General features: G+C 47.8%; 6 protein-coding genes across 6 annotated transcripts in view; 4 read left to right on the top strand and 2 right to left on the bottom strand.

Moving 5' to 3' along the window:
* SPPG_03795 (uncharacterized protein) overlaps positions 1-1,095 on the bottom strand; it is a 1,941-nt gene extending 846 nt beyond the window's left edge. The window contains exons 1-2 of the mRNA XM_016752042.1: positions 881-1,095; positions 64-798 (exon numbers count right to left, since the gene is read on the bottom strand). Of these exons, the coding sequence (XP_016608711.1) occupies positions 64-798; positions 881-1,018 (873 nt within the window). The 5' untranslated portion in view covers positions 1,019-1,095. The remainder of the gene's footprint in view (positions 1-63; positions 799-880) is intronic.
* Positions 1,096-2,603: 1,508 nt separating this feature from the next.
* SPPG_03794 (uncharacterized protein) lies at positions 2,604-5,496 on the top strand. Its single transcript, XM_016752041.1, has 5 exons — positions 2,604-2,657; positions 2,727-2,967; positions 3,039-3,420; positions 3,670-4,316; positions 4,385-5,496. Exons 2-5 carry the CDS (start codon positions 2,770-2,772, stop codon positions 5,348-5,350), a joined length of 2,193 nt encoding a protein of 730 aa, XP_016608710.1. The 5' UTR covers positions 2,604-2,657; positions 2,727-2,769; the 3' UTR covers positions 5,351-5,496.
* Positions 5,497-5,572: 76 nt separating this feature from the next.
* SPPG_03793 (retromer subunit VPS35) lies at positions 5,573-9,442 on the top strand. The gene is made up of 8 exons (XM_016752040.1): positions 5,573-5,858; positions 5,921-6,017; positions 6,087-7,188; positions 7,264-7,780; positions 7,840-7,962; positions 8,021-8,284; positions 8,351-8,740; positions 8,845-9,442. Exons 1-8 carry the CDS (start codon positions 5,751-5,753, stop codon positions 9,160-9,162), a joined length of 2,919 nt encoding a protein of 972 aa, XP_016608709.1. The 5' UTR covers positions 5,573-5,750; the 3' UTR covers positions 9,163-9,442.
* A 90-nt stretch (positions 9,443-9,532) lies between these two features.
* On the bottom strand, positions 9,533-14,839 carry SPPG_03792 (uncharacterized protein; the record flags this gene model as incomplete). The annotated part of the gene is made up of 7 exons (XM_016752039.1): positions 14,379-14,839; positions 13,868-14,303; positions 13,043-13,794; positions 12,687-12,962; positions 11,910-12,617; positions 11,530-11,836; positions 9,533-11,457 (listed from the first exon to the last, which is right to left on the bottom strand). The coding sequence occupies exons 1-7, from the start codon at positions 14,763-14,765 to the stop codon at positions 9,533-9,535; spliced, it is 4,791 nt and encodes a 1,596-aa protein (XP_016608708.1). The 5' UTR covers positions 14,766-14,839.
* A 398-nt stretch (positions 14,840-15,237) lies between these two features.
* SPPG_09145 (uncharacterized protein) lies at positions 15,238-16,457 on the top strand (the record flags this gene model as incomplete). Its single annotated transcript, XM_016757302.1, has 2 exons — positions 15,238-16,017; positions 16,077-16,457. Coding segments are annotated over 2 exons (1,145 nt in total), but the record flags the coding sequence as incomplete, so codon positions are not given.
* A 268-nt stretch (positions 16,458-16,725) lies between these two features.
* SPPG_09144 (uncharacterized protein) lies at positions 16,726-18,948 on the top strand. The gene is made up of 4 exons (XM_016757301.1): positions 16,726-17,180; positions 17,273-17,846; positions 17,928-18,658; positions 18,729-18,948. Exons 1-4 carry the CDS (start codon positions 16,962-16,964, stop codon positions 18,741-18,743), a joined length of 1,539 nt encoding a protein of 512 aa, XP_016608706.1. The 5' UTR covers positions 16,726-16,961; the 3' UTR covers positions 18,744-18,948.
* The last annotated feature ends 121 nt before the right edge of the window (positions 18,949-19,069 follow it).

The raw sequence follows: 19,069 nt of genomic DNA, 5'->3' as shown, positions 1-19,069 counted from the left end.
TCTCGATGGAAGGACCCGATGATGAGTAGTTTGAGATCGCTTCATAGATCCCTCCATACGAACATCCGGGACATGACCAAACCGTTTTGTATTATCAACTCTGTTCAAATCGGGTGTTGAGATGGATTTCTCGATACGTGGGGATGGTGTATCCCATGTTGTATTTTGTTTTGGGGTGTCGTGGGTTCGGAGGACGAGGGAGGCTTCTTTGAACATGCGTTCAATGAGGTCGTCTAGAGCTTCCATTTTGGGTCGTACGGATTTTGTGGAGGAGGTGCTACGGAGACTTGTATGATCGTTTGTGAGGGGATTGGGGATGGGGTGGCCCATTTCGGTTGTGATAGTTGCATCACTGCTTCGGTCTCCTCTTTTTTCGAATCCTAATGGAGGAATCACGGGTGGAACCGAGGAAACCTGCACGGACGCACCCACCGACGCACCCAATGACGCATCCCCCCGTTTCCTCTCCATAACCTCCCTCGGCAAAGCCGGAAGCGGCGGTAAATCCTTCTCCCTCTTCCTATCCCCCAAAATCCCCACCGACAAATTCCTCACCCACTCCTCCATCCCCTCCCTCGTCCGACACGCCACCTCCAAAGGCGGCTCATTCGCAACCCATATATCAAACACGTTGGCTGTAATACCGCTAATGGGACGGGGAGTCGCTACGACGCGTGTAATCTGGGATAGAGCGAGTTGGAATTTGGGGGGACTGGTGGGTGTGTGGGCGTAGGTTAGGTGTGTGTCGGTTAGGATAAAGTAGCGGCGGAGCCAGCGGGTTGGATGGTTTTTGGAACGCTGTCAAGAGTGGATTTGACGGTTTTTAGTGTTATTGGTTGGGAGTACCACTTTTTTCTTTGTGGTTTTTTTTTTTTTTTACCTTCCAGAGATACCCTCCAACCTCCTTCTCCCTCTTTTTATTCAACTCGGGTGTCGACGCCGATCGAGGCATGCTAGACGATCGAGACATGCTAGATGATCGAGACATACTCGACGAACGAGGCATCGGGAGAGGCATAACTACTCTCTACTTATAAAAGTGGTTTCTTTTCCTTTTAACAGTTTTTTGCTACTTTTTTGCTAACACCTTTCGGCTTATGTACCAACCTCCGGCTTGGCAATATAGTCAAACGAAACATGCTATTCTTGGATATACCTATTTTTAGAATCTCTAGCATTCTGATAAATGACGTGTAAACGATTTTTGTGAGTTGCAGAGCTTTTATGAACGGTTGCATGTGCTTTTTGAGTTGTTTGTATTATCCCTATACCCCCTTTTTGATCTGGTTGGATGGACGGAGCGAAAGTCCGGTTGGCTAAGACACCTTGGAATCGTGAGGATGAATGTGAGGATGCAATTCATATCTTTTGAACTTTGGTTCGATATGTTGTTGTGGAGAGTGTAGTAAAGGGTTGACTCGTGGTGTGGAGAGTGGAATGAGTGGGTAGATGTTCATATCGTATTTTGGAGATGTGTTATCTAGTCTTGGATCTTACGCAGTTCCCATGATGGTGGGTTCGTGCTGTGGACACTTGTAGGAATTGCCAAAACTGTTTTTCTCAAAAGACGATAAACAATAAACACTTTTCTGCAACCAATCTCTGGCAAGAATCGTTCCAAAACAGTCGTTGCTTTCGCAAACAAAGCGACAGCCTTTATCAATTGCCCTCCAAATCCATCCCCTGTACGCAGCCTTGTATCTTGTCAAAAAAAACCCGACAAACAAAAATGGAACAAAAGCACACAGTAAAAGAACACTATGGGATCCAAACTGTCGGACATTTGGCAGTGCTTAGTAGTGTAGAGGTGACAGAAACTGGCACTAGCTACTACAGTATAATTGCCTAGTAGTAGTTAGTTAGCTTTTCCGAACCGGTTGTCGCCGGTTTATGTACACCAGGGAATGAACCAGCGAGAACTGGCTCGGAAAAGTTAACTAACTACTACTAGGCAATTATACAAGCAATACGTAACGGTTGGTTCTAACCGGATAATTGCCCACCACCACACGCGTTCCTACTGGGCCTTGATCCAGAACTCTTGATGGCATTGAAGCCAGAGTCTTCGCAATATTGGGGAGACTCGCAAGCTGGAGGATCTTCAGTGACAAGGCTTGGAGACTATAAAGAACTGCATGTCAGAAGATGACCCGATGACAAGAAATGCAAGAAATGCCATCGATACATACCAACCAAGCTCAAATAATGTGGCAGCATAATAGCAGCTTTGTTGGTTCCGAGGCTGGGCTGGTTCTGATTGCTGTTGCTGTCGGGCGGACGAGGTCCTCGGCACCAGAGCAGTACTCTCATGATGGACTGAGATGTGTTGGGCAGATGCTTTGCAAGTCGAGGGTAAAGAGGAAAGGGGAAGGAGACAGAAGGTCCCCCTTTTATAGACCTTTGGCATGCGCCTCACCGCAGTTTAAAAAAAAAAAACATTACATGCATGCCACACCGTTTTGAGCGATAGATGGGGGTGCTGATTATGCGATATGATTAACCAGAATAAGCCAGATAATAATGAGTTCTAGTGCCATTTTCAATCACCTCCATAGTATGTTTAGAAGAGTCACGAGCGCGCAGAAGGGTTTACGAGTTGGAGAGTTTTTCCCACGTTTTTTTGTTAAAGGCCGATTTTCATACAGAATCCTTTCGTTGTAAGGTGGACTTGTACATTTCCTTGCTTCCACCTTTGATTTACCTCATTCTCTACTCTTTGGATACAGTACAATTTTTTTACCCTCCCAAAACACCAATAGCGCATTATTCATGGCGGTTGATCCACCATCACCACCCGATGGCGCAACCAAAAGCACATCACCTGAACCAACAACCAACACCACGCTTTCTGGACCCATTCCACAGAAACGAAGCTTGTTGGCAGAGAGTTTGAGTGCGAGTCCAACGGTGGGGAAAAGGAGTAGTTATGGGTCAATGTCAAAAACGGTGGGTGGGTTCTTGCATCCCGTAAGTAAAAAAGAAAGAAATCTACAAGCATTTGTTTTTTGTATATGTTGAATTTTCGTTATTTTGGATAGGCGCTTCCACCTCCATCATCATTTTCCTCTGCGGGGAGTTCGTCTCCACCCAAATCCACTCCTCTTAGCCGCTCCCTCCCGCGTTCCATCCCCGCCGTCATCGGAACCCCCTTGGCCAGATCCCAAGCCAGTGCACACGGGATCACAATGATGAGAGGCCGAAGCGGTGGATCAGGTTTGAATCCAATGTATGGAACGCCGCGGTCGTTTTCGCCTAGTCCGGCTCGCAGTCGAACATCATATCGAGATGAGGATGAGGATGGTCTGACGGATTCGGATGTTGCGAGGTTGGTTTCGGAGCATTTGGTTTTGCCTGAGGATGGGGCGCTTTCGTCTTCGCCTGGGTCTTTTGTTGGGTCGGTTTCGCATGGGTTGCTTGGTGGTAAGTTTCTGAAAGTGTGTAAATGTGAAGGATGGGTGGTTTGGGCTTTTGAGAATGTGATTTGCTGTTTGTTGACAAAAGGGGCGTCTGTCGATGCAAGTACTATTGCAAAGAGGTATTGAAACTGTGTATCGCGTATGTGATAAAGGTTGCATCTGTCGATGCAGTGAGATGCACGCAATATTGCAATGCAAAGAATTGTGTTATTTTTTTGGTGTGTAGGAATGCGGTACTAATCAATACATATAGGCGAGGTCACGCGCGATATTTACCAATGGCAAGAAAAGCATGGTTCCTCCCACCGTCGCCGAAACTCTGAACCCGATATTCGCTCCGTACAAGCGATTGATGAGGACGTTCCTCGTGCATCCGAACTCCGCGAACCTGGCGTCTTTCGTCGACATTTTGTGCACGCACAAGCCGAACGACAAGGTAAACCCCCACCCAACGCCCTCACGCGCAATTTCCTGGATTTCCTTGCCTTGTATGGATTCTATGGTGGAGATGTCTATCCTGAGGATGTAGACGAGGATGACGAGCCCGGGTTGATGGAACCAGATGTGGAAGAAGAGGCGGGTGAGAATGAACCGCTCATACAACGATCGAGGACTCCATCTATTGCTGCTGTACATGGCACGTCGGCCAAAAAAGCCTTTTTTATGGTCCTCAAAGCCTTTGTCGGGACAGGGGTTCTGTTTTTACCAAAAGCATTTGCGAATGGCGGTATGGCGTTTTCGCTCGTGACGTTGGTGGTGATTGGGTTTTTGACTTTGCACTGCATGCTCTTGTTGGTGGAAACAAGCCGGATATTGGGTGGATCGTTTGGTGATATTGGGGAACACTTGTATGGCCAAAAGATGCGACAACTTGTTTTAGGGTCAATTGCGATTTCACAGGTACGTTTTCTTTTGTTTTTTTGTTTTTGCTGTCAAGTGTCCAACAGGCTCACGGTGAATCGCTTTAGGCGGGCTTTTGTTGTGCATACTATATTTTCGTTGCGCAGAACCTTCGAGACTTTTTGATGATTGTGTCAGATTGTCAACTGATATGGCCGGATTGGGCTTTTATTATCATTCAACTGGTTGTCTACGTCCCGTTATCGTGGGTGCGCCGCATCAAGCACTTTTCTATAACGTCTCTGATTGCCGACGTGTTTATCCTCCTTGGATTGGCCTACATTCTCTATCACGACGTTTTTGTGGTCTCGACACGTGGACCCGCGAAGGATCTCGTGTGGTTCAACAGTCAGTCGTTCCCGTTGTTTGTCGGTACGGCCATGTTTGCGTTCGAGGGGATTTGTCTTATTCTCCCCATTGGCGAATCCATGAAGAAACCAGAGCGATTTGGAATGGTCTTGACGTGGTGTACTGTCGTCATTGGTGCCATTTTCATTTCTGTGGGAGCTATGGGGTACCTCACCTTTGGATCCAAAGTCGAGACGGTGGTGTTTTTGAACCTACCCAAAGGCCCGCATACCCAAATGTTGCAATTCTTTTACGCGGTGGCGATCATGCTTTCGTTTCCTTTGACTGTGTACCCGACGATTCGCATTACCGAGCACGGACTCTTTGGTTTACGCGACGGGAAACACTCTACGCTCGTCAAATGGCAGAAAAATCTCTACAGAGCCTTTTTGATGCTCTGTCTAGGCGGTGTCGCATGGCTCGGCAGCAACAACCTCGATAAATTTGTCAGTCTTGTCGGATGTTTTGCGTGTATACCCCTCAGTTTCATCTATCCCAGCTTGTTCCATTCGCATATTGCTCAGAGCAAATGGGTCCGAATGAAGGATATGGGGTTGGTGGTGTTTGGGATGGCTGCTATGCTTTATACGACGTGGATTACGCTTGAGCAGTGGGCGATAGGTGAGCCGGATGTTCCGGTGGATCGGTGTCATGTTATTCCTGATGTCCCTGGTGGAAGGTTTTGAAAAAAAAAAGGTTTTGGACAGTGGGGTAAAACGTCATGAGGGAGAGAGCATGACCCTAGGGCATATTTAGAAGCATTTTGCATTTTGGTTTTTTTTATACACATTTGTTCCTGGTGGACGATTTTAAAAAACAATTCTATGGGGAATTTTAAATATCTTGCATTTTTACTGTATTGGCTGCCGTCAGCACGTGACGCATGATTGGACCAACGGTGGACACTCTATCATTGTAGATTTGCATAGCCCCCATCATCTTACATCCATTGTGACCATCCCATCTTGTCTACTTGATATAAGCCCGGGACGCACGCTTTTTATTGTTCTAGTGCCCATCCGAAGACTTGAGCATTCTTGTTCTCCGTCTCGCGCCAACGTTCTCTGAAACCTAACCGCCATCACGATGGTCGCCAGTGCACCGGGATCGCCAGGGATGGAAGACCAGGGAAAGATATTGGAGGAGGCTTTGGGGGTTGTTAAAGTCCAGGCGTTTCATATGAAGAGAAATTTGGTAAGGTTTTCTTGTAATGGTTTTCTTTTGTTTTTTGGGTTTTGGCTTACCGGTTTTGACAGGATGCAAACAAACTTATGGATGCACTAAAGCATTGTTCTACCATGCTTTCTGAACTACGAACATCTTCATTGACGCCAAAGAATTACTACGAGCTTTGTATGTTCATCTTGTCCTCCTCACGCTTTTCTGAAGGGTTGGCATTGCTCTTATACTATAAATTTCCAGATATGGCCATCTTTGACGAATTGCGGCATTTAACAACTTACTTGTACGATGCCCACATGAGCCACCGACACCACCTCTCAGATCTCTACGAACTGGTTCAGTACGCTGGAAACATTGTGCCTCGGCTCTACCTGATGATTACTGTCGGATCCGTCTATATGCGTGTCTCAAAGGAGATTATGCCGCAATCGGAGGGAGAGGACAAGGGTAAAAAAGTTAATGGAGCAGAAGAGGGACTTAAACAACCCGATCAAGACGACGTACCCCCCATCAAGGAACTTATGAAGGATATGCTTGAAATGTCTAGAGGTGTCCAGCATCCTACGCGTGGATTGTTTTTACGGTATTACCTTAGCGGCATGACGAGAGATTACCTCCCCGATGGACTGGTGGATGGACCTCACGGTACAATCCACGACTCGATTCAATTTATTCTGCAAAACTTTATAGAGATGAATAAACTTTGGGTGAGACTACAACATCAGGGTCATTCTCGTGAACGGGAAAAGAGGGAGGTGGAGCGTAAAGAGCTGCGACTGTTGGTTGGATCCAGCTTGGTGAGATTGAGTCAGTTGGAAGCTTTGGATCTCGAAATGTACAAATCCTTGGTTCTCCCGAGTATTTTGGAAGAGATTGTAAGCTGTAAAGACGTCATTGCCCAAGAATATCTCATGGAAGTCATTATCCAAGTCTTTCACGATGACTTTCACCTTCGATCCTTGGACGCCTTCTTATCCGCTACAGCCCAACTACAGCGGAACGTCAATGTAAAGCAAATTGTGATTAGCCTTATTGACCGCTTTGCGAGTTACGCTGCGCGAGCTAGAGATGAAGTCGATGTGAAAAGCAAGGAAGATTTGACGCTTGAAAATGAAAAACCCGTGAGCGGCATACCCGATGACGTTCAGCTCTTTGATGTGTTTTGGGGTCAAATTACCGAGTTGGTCAAGGCTCGACCGGAGTTTACGATTCAGGATGTGGTTGCCTTACTGGTTTCCCTGAACAATTTGTCATTGAATTGTTACCCTGAGCGGTTGGATTATGTGGATAAAGTTCTTGGGTTTGCAAAAGAGAGGGTTTTGGAGGCTCAGAATGCTAAATCGTACGTATTACGGCAGGATACTTTTGCAAAAACTGTTTTTACTAATTCCGAAAATCTGGTATATTATCCCTTTAGGCCAGAGCTTCAAAGCACCCAAACAACTTCTTCCCTCCTCCAACTGTTACTCGGACCTATCCACACCTACCATGTCAACGTCCTCACGATCCTACAGTTCCCTTCTAGCGTCACGCAAACCGATGGTGCAGGGGCCTCACTCTCACTGGGCGGGAACTACTCGGACCTCCTCTTCCTCCAACCTTACTCTACCCGCCGCCAAGTAGCCCACACTGTAGCGACCACCTCCCTTCGAGCCTACACGACATCAGACTTTATTGTCGACTCTGCTGATGGGGTTAATGCCCTCTTTGGCGAGCTGTGCAGTATCATGATCCGCGAACAAAAGGATGGTGGGTTATTTGGACCTAAACCGATTGTTCATCATGATACGGAGGAGGGGCCTAAATATGCGGGACGGACACGGGTGGAGGAGTTGCCTTTGGATTGGGAGGATGTGGTTGAAGAGCAGAATATGGTTGCAAAGATGGTGCATTTGGTCAAAAGTAGGGATGCGGATGCTGATAAGGAGTTTATGGTGAGCTATGTTGTTATTTCACAGGAAACAATGTGTTTGCTTATCAATTGGTGAATAAGCTTTTATCGGCTGCTCGGAAACATTTTGGAGAGGGTGGGGATATTCGTATCCGGTTTACCCTTCCTCCATTGGTGATGGCCTCCATACGACTCGCGAGAAAGTTCCGGGCGCATTCAGAAGAGGTATACTGCTTTTTTGGCTTGTTTTGTTCCCTATAGCATAGTAAACCCCCTTTCAAAGGACGACTCTACCAGCGATAAACTTGCCACCTTGTTCAAATTCATCCACCAAACCATTTCTTCCATGAGTCGAGCTCGAGAGTACTTTGCCGATGATGACGAAGGGTCCTTGTTCAAAGATGATAACCCTGCACCGTCAAATACATCCAAGATTGGACATGGATTGATGGCTCCACCCGATATGTCCTTGCGATTGTTTTTGATGGCGGCCCAAGCGGCAGATGAAGGAGGGTTTGAAGAGCTGTCATATGAATTCTTTGTGCAGGTATGTATATTGTCGTTACAAATATGGATGCACAAAGTTTGATTGATCCTTTTTTTGGCATTATAGGCATTCACAGCCTACGAAGAATCCATATCAGAATCCAAAGCCCAATTCGCTGCCATCACACTCATCATTGGTACACTATACAGCACCACCGTCTTTGGCTACGAAAACTATGAAACCCTCATCACCAAAGCCGCTGTCCACTGCTCACGCCTTCTCAAACGGGTTGACCAATGCCGTGGTGTGACGCTTGTTAGTCATTTATTCTGGGGGGATGATACCCGTGTACGTGAGGAAGGAAAACCTGTGTACCGGGACGGTCGGCGTGTCCTTGAATGTCTCCAAAAAGCACTCAAAATAGCAGACTCGGTCATGGATAAGAATGTCAATGTGGAGCTTTTTGTGGAAATTTTGGAGAGATATGTGTGGTATTTTGAAAAGAGGAATGATGCGGTACGTTTGTAATTTTCCCCTTTTCACTACCTTTTCAAATGGGAAACGGTGTTTTGTTTCTTACTCGTCAATCTTTTTTTTTTTTTTTGGTATTTTTTTTTTAGATTACTGTCAAATACCTAAACTCCCTTATCGACCTCATCCAAACCAACCTCTCCTCCCTCGAAACCGAACCCCAACGCCCCGGTTACGCATCCTACGCCCCCGGCCCACTCTCACCCGCCGGCAGTACCGGCTCCCTATTCGACGAAACAACCACCAAAATCTCGGAAACGGTCTTAAAACATTTTCGAAATGTTTTGGCGTATGTCAGGGCCAAGAAGGAGGAAGAGGGCAGGGATGTGGTTGTGCCGCCTGGTATTGAGGGAGGGTTTTTGGAAGGGAGTGGCACGTGGAGGGATGTGGATGTGGGTGGACGATAAAGTGGGATAATGCAGTTTGAATTGGTGTGTTTTTTTTCTTGTGCTTTTTTCTTTTGTGTGTGCATACGTTGTTGGATGAATGATGTGGTGTACTTGTGCGATACTTTAGAAAATGGTTCCTGGTTTCTTTTTTGTTGCATCAGTACGTCTCCTCTTGAATGTACTGGAACGCTTTCTCGCGCTTTTTTGTAGTATCGTCTGTCATTCCAAAACAGTGCGCGAAATAAAGAAAGAAAGCTCGAATCATCACAAGTACAAGAAAAAAAAAAGTGGACCCTCCATTTTTCTCAAATGAGAATACCACACCATTTTCGCACTATACACACACACTCAAAAAAAAAAAAAAAATAAACACACACGCACACACACTCTATTGCCCACCCTCGACGCCCTCCATCGCATCCCCATCCTTCACCTCCCCCCCCTTCCCCTCCCCCTCACTATCCACCTCCCCCGCTTTACCCATCTCCAACAACGTCCGCCGCAACTCTGCCTTTCTCTGCTTCTTCAACCGCTCAATCTGCTCCTTCATCATATCCTCCACAAATTCCCCCATATGCTGCACTCCCGTAATAGCAATAATCTTGTCCTTTTTATTCCTATTCTCCACTCCCCATTTTCCCTCCGCTTTTTGAACCACACCATATGCTTCAACAGCACGCGGGAATCCAGCGTGCGCATACAGCTCCCCACGTCGTATCCAAAGACTTTCAAAAGGCCTTTCCAAAAGCTTTTGAAAAACGGGTTGGAGTTCATAACATTCTCGAAAGAGGGGGACACGGCAGAAAACGTATAACCCAAGTCGGGCACGCGACATGGCGACAATTAACCGACGAACGTCCCGTAAATGTCCGACCGTTTTCGTGCGGACCAGGGAAAGAAGGATATAATCGTTTTGTTGGCCTTGGTATTTGTCTACGGTGGATACTTTGTGGGGGTTGCCATAAAGAGGATTCCATGAACATCTCTTCTCGAGAACATCCCGTATTAGCTCTTTTTGGCCATTGTAGGTCGTTAGGATGGTGATGCGCTCCGCTGGGTATCCAAGTAATCTCATATACTGGTACACCGCAACCACATACTCTGCCTCGCCCAGGTTTTGCAAAAAGTGCGGTCTGGGCTCAGTCTCACCCTTGCCTAAAAAGCTGGGTACATTGACGACTTGATAGTCAAAGGCGAAACCCGGATTAGCCAATTGGAACTCGGGCCGCTCCACCACCGCTGGGAGATCGTCCAATCGTGGGTATTTCCATTTGAATAGCTGAGCAATAGAACTTCGTGATCGTCCTTGTGCGTCCAGTTGAATGGTAGGCACTCCAAGACGTACAAACCGAGTGAACAAGCTTTGTTCCATGTTGCCATATCGTTGGAATGCCGTATTCTTCACCACAGGGGGGAGCTGGTTATGGTCCCCAATCATGACGACACGCTTCAATCGGCTTGCACCGGTATCTGGGTCCGAATTTTGCAGTAACAATGGAATGAACGTCTCCACTTCGAGTATCTGTGCTGCCTCTTCCATGACGACATTATCGTACTTGAAACCTAGCTGGACAAACTCACGGCGTTTTAATGCAGCGTGGGTGCATGTCATGGCTATAATTTTCGCTTCTTTCACAAGGAGGTAGTTGGATCTGTCGTATCCTGAACGTAGCAATTCAAATGCTCGGATTTCCTCCAGTTCATCGAATACGTGGCGGATATGACGCCAGCATCCTTCAGCAATTTCCAGAGCCTCGTCAAAAGACGCCTCCTCCGGGAACAGGGGCTGGGGTGCATCCGCGAAATAGACCTCGAAGGGAAAGTCCACAGCTACATCCTGGCGCGTTCCTTGACCCCGTGCGGCTATCGCCTTCACTTTGTGGATGTATGGCTCCCATCGGCTCAGTATGTGGTACAGGTAAAAGTACCCAGCTGTTTCGCATGTGTATCCATGTGCACCAGGGATCTCCAAGCTTTGTGCAAGTCGGTCCACATCGCCCAACAACTGGACGCGCTTTTCCAGAAAGGCTGTCACACGTCCGTATTTGCCCCAGCTCCCCGCGTCTGCTAGTTCCAGCTCTTCTTGTCCATGACCCAAACGAAGAATGTGTCGTGGATCAATATCCAGCGCGGCAATCTTTTCAAAGAGTTGGTTTAGCGCGGTGTTGCTATGTGTTATTATAAGGGTATGCTGCTCCGGGAAGTTGTGGTATAAGTTCGCAATGATCTGAACGGCCACATCCGTTTTACCAGTCCCAGGAGGACCCACGATCATGGTGAGCCCCGGCGAACTTCCCGCATGGATTGCTTCCACTGAACATTAGCAATGTAAATGTTAATATGTACCCTTAGCACCACCCGCCAAGAATCACATTTTGTACGTACCTTGAGTGGGTGTAAACCGCACGGTATTCTTCTTTGGAACATCCTCTGGATACGGTCCCATATTTAACGGCTTATACGTCTGCACAAGTAGCGTGTCTGCATCCTGATCCACTTCCGCACCGTTGTCACCGTCTGCCATGTTACCACCTAATTTACGCTTCACGCCGGAAGAGATTGACGACTTGGCGTTTGCCTCCTCTTTTTCCGAAACCGAAGCCGAGAACATTGATTTAGGGAAAGTAATGACATAAGGCGGTGCAAGACTCGCGTCCGATCCATCCGTCCTCTTCCCCGCGGGAATGATGCGCTGAGAGAAGCGAAAACGGCACAGGATTTAGGCATTGCATGACGCGCACAGAAACAGTAGCACATTTTTATACCTTATCTGGGAAGCTCTGGATTAAATGGTCCCAGTCGAGGAACGTATCTCTAAAGTCCAGAGTCCGAATGGGCTCCGGCACCTTGGTAAAGTGCGCACTGTTGCGATCGCCATAACCCAAAAACACGTTATGTAACCATGCCGGAACAACCAGATCGCTTTGCATGAGATCCCGAATGGTGTCAAGTACCGCTTTGAAGTTGTTTTCCTGCGGCTTCCGTCGCATGAGAACATTAAAGGTTGGATAGACATCTTCTCCTTCCTTGCGCTGTATCCGGTCCATATCCTGTTGATATTGATTGGTGTCCAACAGGACACGGAATGTTCGCTTATACCCGGTAACAAGAGGTTTCTCATTGGTGCCGGGTGGAGGTAGTTTCGCGCTTTCAAAATCCTCAATAGGTAGACCATCATCTCCAATCAAATCTGCGACCTCACAACCCCGAACGTACTTTAGACCAAACTTGCGGCGGAAAGCGCTACCTTCGCTTTCGATGACTCCGCTTTTCTTTGCATCGGTTTCCATCCATCCAGGACCATCCGGCTCCATCTGGACCGTCAGAAGGAACAATACATCACGCGGCCGTAAGGATTCCCACTCTTTTCGAATCGAGTCAGTGTATTTGAAAATATTTACGGTGACATCCGCCTTCACCGCGCTGGGTTTGGTGTCACCAAGCTTTGGGGGGCCGACTTCGACTACTTGGAACTTGAGAACATGACAATAAGTAAAGAAAGGGAAATATATAGTAGGTTACGATAGAGTACGCCAACGTACCATGTCGATCGGAGCACCCATTCGCGCCCATCCGGTAAAGACTGTCTGATCTTCTCCAGTTCGCCGATCTATGTTATGTTGAGGTGCAATACGTTGAACAACATCTTCAATATCTTGTCTGATTTCGTAGGTACTTTCCAAGCGGAACAGGGTAAAGTTACGAAGTAAATAGTCGTGGATGGTCAAAAATTGTAGGTTAAGTTTGGGAATTGCTAGACAATGCGTGTTTGGGAATTGCTGGGTCGCAGGAACCGTCGTTTCATCAAACAAAAATTCCTGAAAGTGTACCATAAACAGCAGGTTATTTCCACGTGCTATGCAGCGTAGAGCATCATGATGGGTTTAAGACAACTTGCCTCGTCAGGATACAAAGGCAGAGAATTTATCAACTCAATCTGACTGGGCCTCTTCGCGTACATGGCAATGAGAATCTCGATGAGAAATGCCTTGTCATAGAATGGTGCATCGTCAGATTCAAGTTCCACTCTGCGTGTTCGAATCCCAATTTCCGAGCAGAAAGAGCGGAGTGTCTCTTCATCAACTTTCCCGAAATAACTGCGCAGGCTCTCTCGGCTTTCCACACTCCCGACGTTAGCCAAAGCAAAGTCCTCTAGCGTCTCACGGAAGTGAACAAAGGCCACCTTCTGCAATCGACGAATCTTGTCGTAATAATCATGCGTTATGTCCGCAGCGGTTAGGGCAGCACCGGTGAAGTCATTAATCTCAAATCGAGCGTAGTACTTCACTCGGTCAAGCAATTGCACGAAGAGTGCCCCGCTCTCTGACCCTCGCGATCCCCAATCCGACGGCAGCACAATGGACAGATCACGGTTCGTGCGCAGGAACTTTCTACCGCGTTGAGCTAGCTTACTTCGATCGCAAATCGGGACCACGAGATGATCGTGCAGGAGGAGATTAAAGTGGCGACGTGTAGGGAGCTGTGCCTCAAGATCGATCAGGAATTCAATGAATCTCTCACAGTAGGCAACACCATGAGCGGGTGGTGGACCAGATTCCGGTATGGAGGATAGTACGACAAGGAAGTTTTTGATGAGTTTCGACATAAACGTGCGATCAAACTCCATTTTCTCTTTGGCCGACGCTTTTGCTGGTGTGAACGACAATGCCATTGATTTAGGACTAATGCAGGCAAAACTCGCAAGAAAATGACGTGTACTCACTTGTAGAACTGTATTTAGCCTCTGATCGCTCCCATAATGCAAGACGTTCCGGGTATTGTCGCAACTCCTCCTCGCGACGCTTCTCAACTATACAGCTCCATGAAGAAATACTGACCAGACGCATACACTCGCTTCGCACTTGGGCATTCTCCAGAGATTGGAAGAGATGAATCAGGAATATCAGCAGAAAACGCCGGGTCTGCAGTCCTAGTTCCACGCCTTCCCCACCCGCCAGCTGTAGAGGCTCCACTAGGAGTCTCAACACACGCGATACTAGTCCGGAGAATTTGGATGCATCTTCTGAGAATATATCCCAGACGCCGCTTACGCGTTCCCGAAACTTCTCGTTCACCATAACAACAATTGATAATACATGGGCTAATGACGATCGCGGCTTCCCCTTGGATCCCTTTGGTACGAACGAAGGCCACAGATACTGTGATAAGAAACAAGTAGCGGATTAGTGATGGCGGGGAGAAGATCTAGGACGCCATTTAATCTCGAGCTTAACCTTTTCAAGGTACTGACTAAATTCCAACAACATCACTTTGCGAAGTGAGAATCCACTTCCTTCCAGCTGCTCTTTCCATATGGTCTCTACGAGCGTCGGGTCAAACTCCAAAGCTCCTCTTTCACTCCAATGTGTATGTGCCAACTGTGTAATGGCATCTGACTCGATTTCCTGCAGCGTTGGTGCGTATTGCTCGCCTTGCCGGCGATCTGATAGTGAAGCTATCGGTGGAGGAGGTGGGGGCTTGACATCGGGGACTGCTACCTCTTGTGTTGGTGTGGGCACTTCCGGTTGAGCTGGAACAGCGATCTCCTCTTGAGCTTCAGGCTCCGGCTCAGGAGGGGCAAAGTAACCCAAGTCCACGGACTCTTGTGCTGGCCGTGACATTCTCTGATATATAGCCTCCGTGTCGCTACCGTAGGTAGGTAGGCGAATCGTGTGGCCAGCAAGCGTCCAATGGTGATCTCTAGCAGCAATCGACTGGAATTGGCCACCCCGCTGAACTCTTGTTGCTCATAGCAACAACGTGTGTTCCCGTGATACCTAAGGCTTCCGTAAGCCAAGTTCAGCTGTCTTCGCCTTTGGGTGGCCACCTACTGCTGCGTTACTGCTTGAACAGCCTAGTCGTCCAGACTTGTATGTAAAATTTACCAAGAGAAATAATATACTACAATCATCTCGATCCGACAGTTTATTTAATTCGTCTCTATCGGACGCATAAGGTTCTTTGTTTATAATCGTCGAGATGTCCTTCCAGGTATGAACTCGGAAATTATTTCGCAATCACGAGATGACGTCAATAGAGAACAAAGCGCACTGCAGAATGGAAGCACTTTCTCCAAATCAACGTAAAATGCTATGATGATTTGCCAAGGTCGTGTAGGTCTCGGGGTATTCTCTACTCTGGCCATCGTATTGGTTCTTCTGTTGCCGTTGGATCTGTTGGATTGGAGAACCGAAGCAGACGTTTCCTATCAGCAACCAGTAGTGTCCCTGACGAGTACTTCTACACGGTTGACTTTGGAGCTACCGATCACTGTGGAGTCATTGTTGCAGCAGACCCTGCCACCAGCTGAGATCCGCTTATATATTCCTGAAGCCACGGCACTACTGTCCAACAGCTGTAATGTCTCTAAGCGGCCGACCACCCCCTTTTGTGCAAGGGAAGCCAAAATTCTCAATGTCCTCAGTCATCCCAGCGTTCATGTCATTCCCGTCGCAGATTTGGGACCTGCTACCAAATTCCTGTACGTAATTCAGGAGTTCCTTTCCAGAGGAGGGAGCCCTTCTCGAATATTTACTACCACCCATGATTTTGCCCACTCGTCAGAACCAGACGTCCCGGTCTCAGCAACGTATCTACATCAGCCAATCGTTGTTTGCGATGATGACCACTACTACGCACCCACATTTCTACAAGATTTAATGCGCGCACATCACCAATTGGGGCATGCAGCAATCGGGCTACGTGGATGGAGAATACGTCAAGACTTGCAATGGGGCGTTCAAGGAGCTCAAGAACAACGACGTCATATTATTCAAGGGTGGACTCTAGCTGAACCGTACAGAGTCGGTATTGTGACAGCTAATGAAGGGTATCTGATTCAACCAAGATTCTTCGCCACGAGTGCAGGGGACGGTACGTTTAGATGCAGTGATAGCTAACACTAGTGACTGTGACTGATGGGCGCTTAACAGTGCCAATTCTTAACTTAACGGGTGCATCTTCAGAGGCCACATTGGTCGACGATATTTGGATGAGCGGACATCTCGCTGCTCAGGGTGTTCCACGAATTGTTGTACCTGCTATTTCAAGTAACGTCGATATCTCACAATCGTACACACTTGAATCACAATTTCAAAGTAAACAGACATCTCGTTACATAGCCAATACAGTAGCATTACGACTATTTAGCAGCGTTTGGGAGAATAGCATGTGGTATCAATTTGGAATAGATAGCTCAATATCGCCTAGAAGGGTTCGAGGACGGGTGAAGGTATATAGATGGCTTAAAGGCATTGCGCTATCTTTAAAAGTACAGCTGCGATTGTCAGCGCTATAAAAGAAAGCAACCCGGTTCTTGCTATGGTATTTGGTCACTTGTTACTGCTCGATTTTCGAACAAGATATCCTTCTAGAATCTGAATTTTTACCTTCTGCAAACGTCCAGTTTGCAAGCCCAAAAGTCCAGGAAGAACGCGCAGGTGGCAATGCGAATTGACAAATGGCCCAATCACTTTGCAATCAATCGATGCGAAAATGAGCCACTGGCACAGCTTCCACGTGATCACGGAAATTCGGTGGCACAGGTCGGCTGGAAACCCAACTCGTTTCCCCTTCGTTTGCTCGTTCTTCCCCGCCTGCTGCAATCTTTGTGCAGGTCGTTTACGACACATTGATGTCGAGTTGCGAGACATTGGCGCGTATTGTTGAATACAGTGCTGCTCGAAAGGGATTTGGGTACTTTCTAATATCGAAATCGGGGGCCTTTTTACCCCTCACTACTTCAGGAACCAGCGCGCTGTTGAAGTTTTTAGCGCATATTCGCTAAGCACAGTGCTCGCATTAGTGCATACCACAGCATGTCAGCGCCTGTGAACGCTGAAGAAGCGCCCGAAACGCCCCATCAGATATCCGCTGAAGAAGTCCTCCAAACCTTGAACAGTGTTCAAGGAGATCCAAACCGACCGGACGATGAGGTCGTGCAGCTTCGAAGGAAGATATCAAAGATTATGAGTGTACTTAACGAGAAAGGAGGTGTGGTTGGCGATGAAGCTGGAGTCTTAGAGCGCGTTCGCGAGGTAAAGTGACTGAACCGAAGACGCTTGTGTCGCTTCCTTCCACCATTCTCTTTTCACCTGCTTACACTCTATCTCACGTGTAATGACTTTAGCTCGCTGCAAGTGCCTCTCAGTCGGCGCAAGCTGCATTCGCCGCAGGAGTAACACAACCTCAACCCGATGCTCTACCTCCAACACCAAAACGACACGACGACGAAGAAAGACAACAAACTCCATCACAGTATACCCAAGCCCAGTCAACGGCCCATGCTGTTCCCCTTTCAGCTACATCGCCTACTTCAGCAAATCAGGCACATCCCCGCTTTCAATTTTTCTATCCTCCTGGTAATCTTCCAGGTCCTCTCTTTGCCGTACCGCAGCCTACGTCCACAGGTGTTGGAGCTTTCCCACTGTTAGTGGCAGCAGCAGTTGCTGCGCAGCCAGCTCCAATACAGCCAGGCCCAGCTCCAGAGCGAGAGGACAATGGAATGAGTTCCATAAAACGCAAACGACGGCCTACCAAAGTGTACAGTTGCACCTTTCCTGGATGTACGAGACAGTTTACTCGCCACTTCAACCTCCAAACTCACATGAAGACACATGACCCGAATCGCGACAAGCCCTTCAGTTGTGAGCTATGTGATAAAGCATTTGGACGTAAAGTTGATCGAGACAGGCACATGAACGGTGAGTGCGGGCGGGAATGAAATCTCCCAGTTCTAGCGTCTACATTTGCGATTGCTCATGTCTCATTTCCGCTGGTCACAGTGCACACAAAAGAAAAGACACACGTTTGCCCATACTGCAGCAAGACTTTCACTCGCAAGGATGCGTTACAGCGCCACGTTACTGCTCGTCGATGTGGGCCTGTCGTACCAGGCCTCGGTGCTGTTTTTGGGGGAATACCGCTACCAAGCATCCGCATGATCGGCGATGTCGATGGAGGAGTACAAGAACACGACGGCGATGCAGTCGGCCGGAATGGCGGAATGCCTGCTCCAGGAACACCAACACCTTCTGGGGTTGCTGGTAATGTTAATGGTCAATGGGTTCTTCTTCCGATGGGCAATATGATGCCCAACGGCCAGAACATGCGTGAGGGCATGGTAGGCAATGTCATGAATAATGGTATGGGAGGGATGGTCCTTGGCCAGCGTATTCAAATGGAGGATGGAGGACGCGATCAGCCCGACGGGCATCCTCAGCTGCGCATCATGGAGGTTAGGGAAGGTGATGAAGAAAAGCACATGCATCGGCACCCTACTCCACAAGATATGGGCATCAATCACGATGATCGACACACATTGGCACAACAGAGCGCCAACGTTGCCGAAGCGGCGCATCACGCTGTGCTCGCTTACCAACAAGCAGGAGCTCAAGATGCCGGTAATGCCATGCTGGCTTATCAGCAACACCAGCAAAATGCAAGAGAGGCACAACAAGGAAGACCTGACGACGGAAATCAACTTCCCTTGGAGATGAGAGCGGGTGCGATCCAGGTAAGAAGTGCTGGTTTCAATAATCATGTGCGTACCAGGAAAACTCACCGAGATCTTGGTTTTAATGCAGTTTTCACTGCAATAATTGATGTAAAGGAATCTGAGAGATGTCCAATAGGAGCGCACGTCTGTCATTTGATGAGCCAGACGGTCGTAGTGGTTTATAGCACTGTGGGCACTCATTAAGCACTCCAAAGGTGTGCGATATGTCACATTTGATATGTTGGAGCTACATACTGGGTAGCATTGTAATGATATAATAATAAAAAAAGAGCTCACAAATCCAAAGATTCTTTGGACGTTTTCCATCAGCAAGTTGAATGTGTCTCATCGCGTGCGATGTGAGTCATTGCCGACATCACGCAATTACACAAGCACGGCAGATTATCAGTATGCGCTGTGTTTACGTTC

Source organism: Spizellomyces punctatus (assembly GCF_000182565.1).
Source record: "Spizellomyces punctatus DAOM BR117 chromosome Unknown supercont1.6, whole genome shotgun sequence".
Classification (NCBI taxonomy): Eukaryota; Fungi; Chytridiomycota; class Chytridiomycetes; order Spizellomycetales; family Spizellomycetaceae; genus Spizellomyces; species Spizellomyces punctatus.
This window is presented reverse-complemented; position numbering and strand designations above follow the sequence as displayed.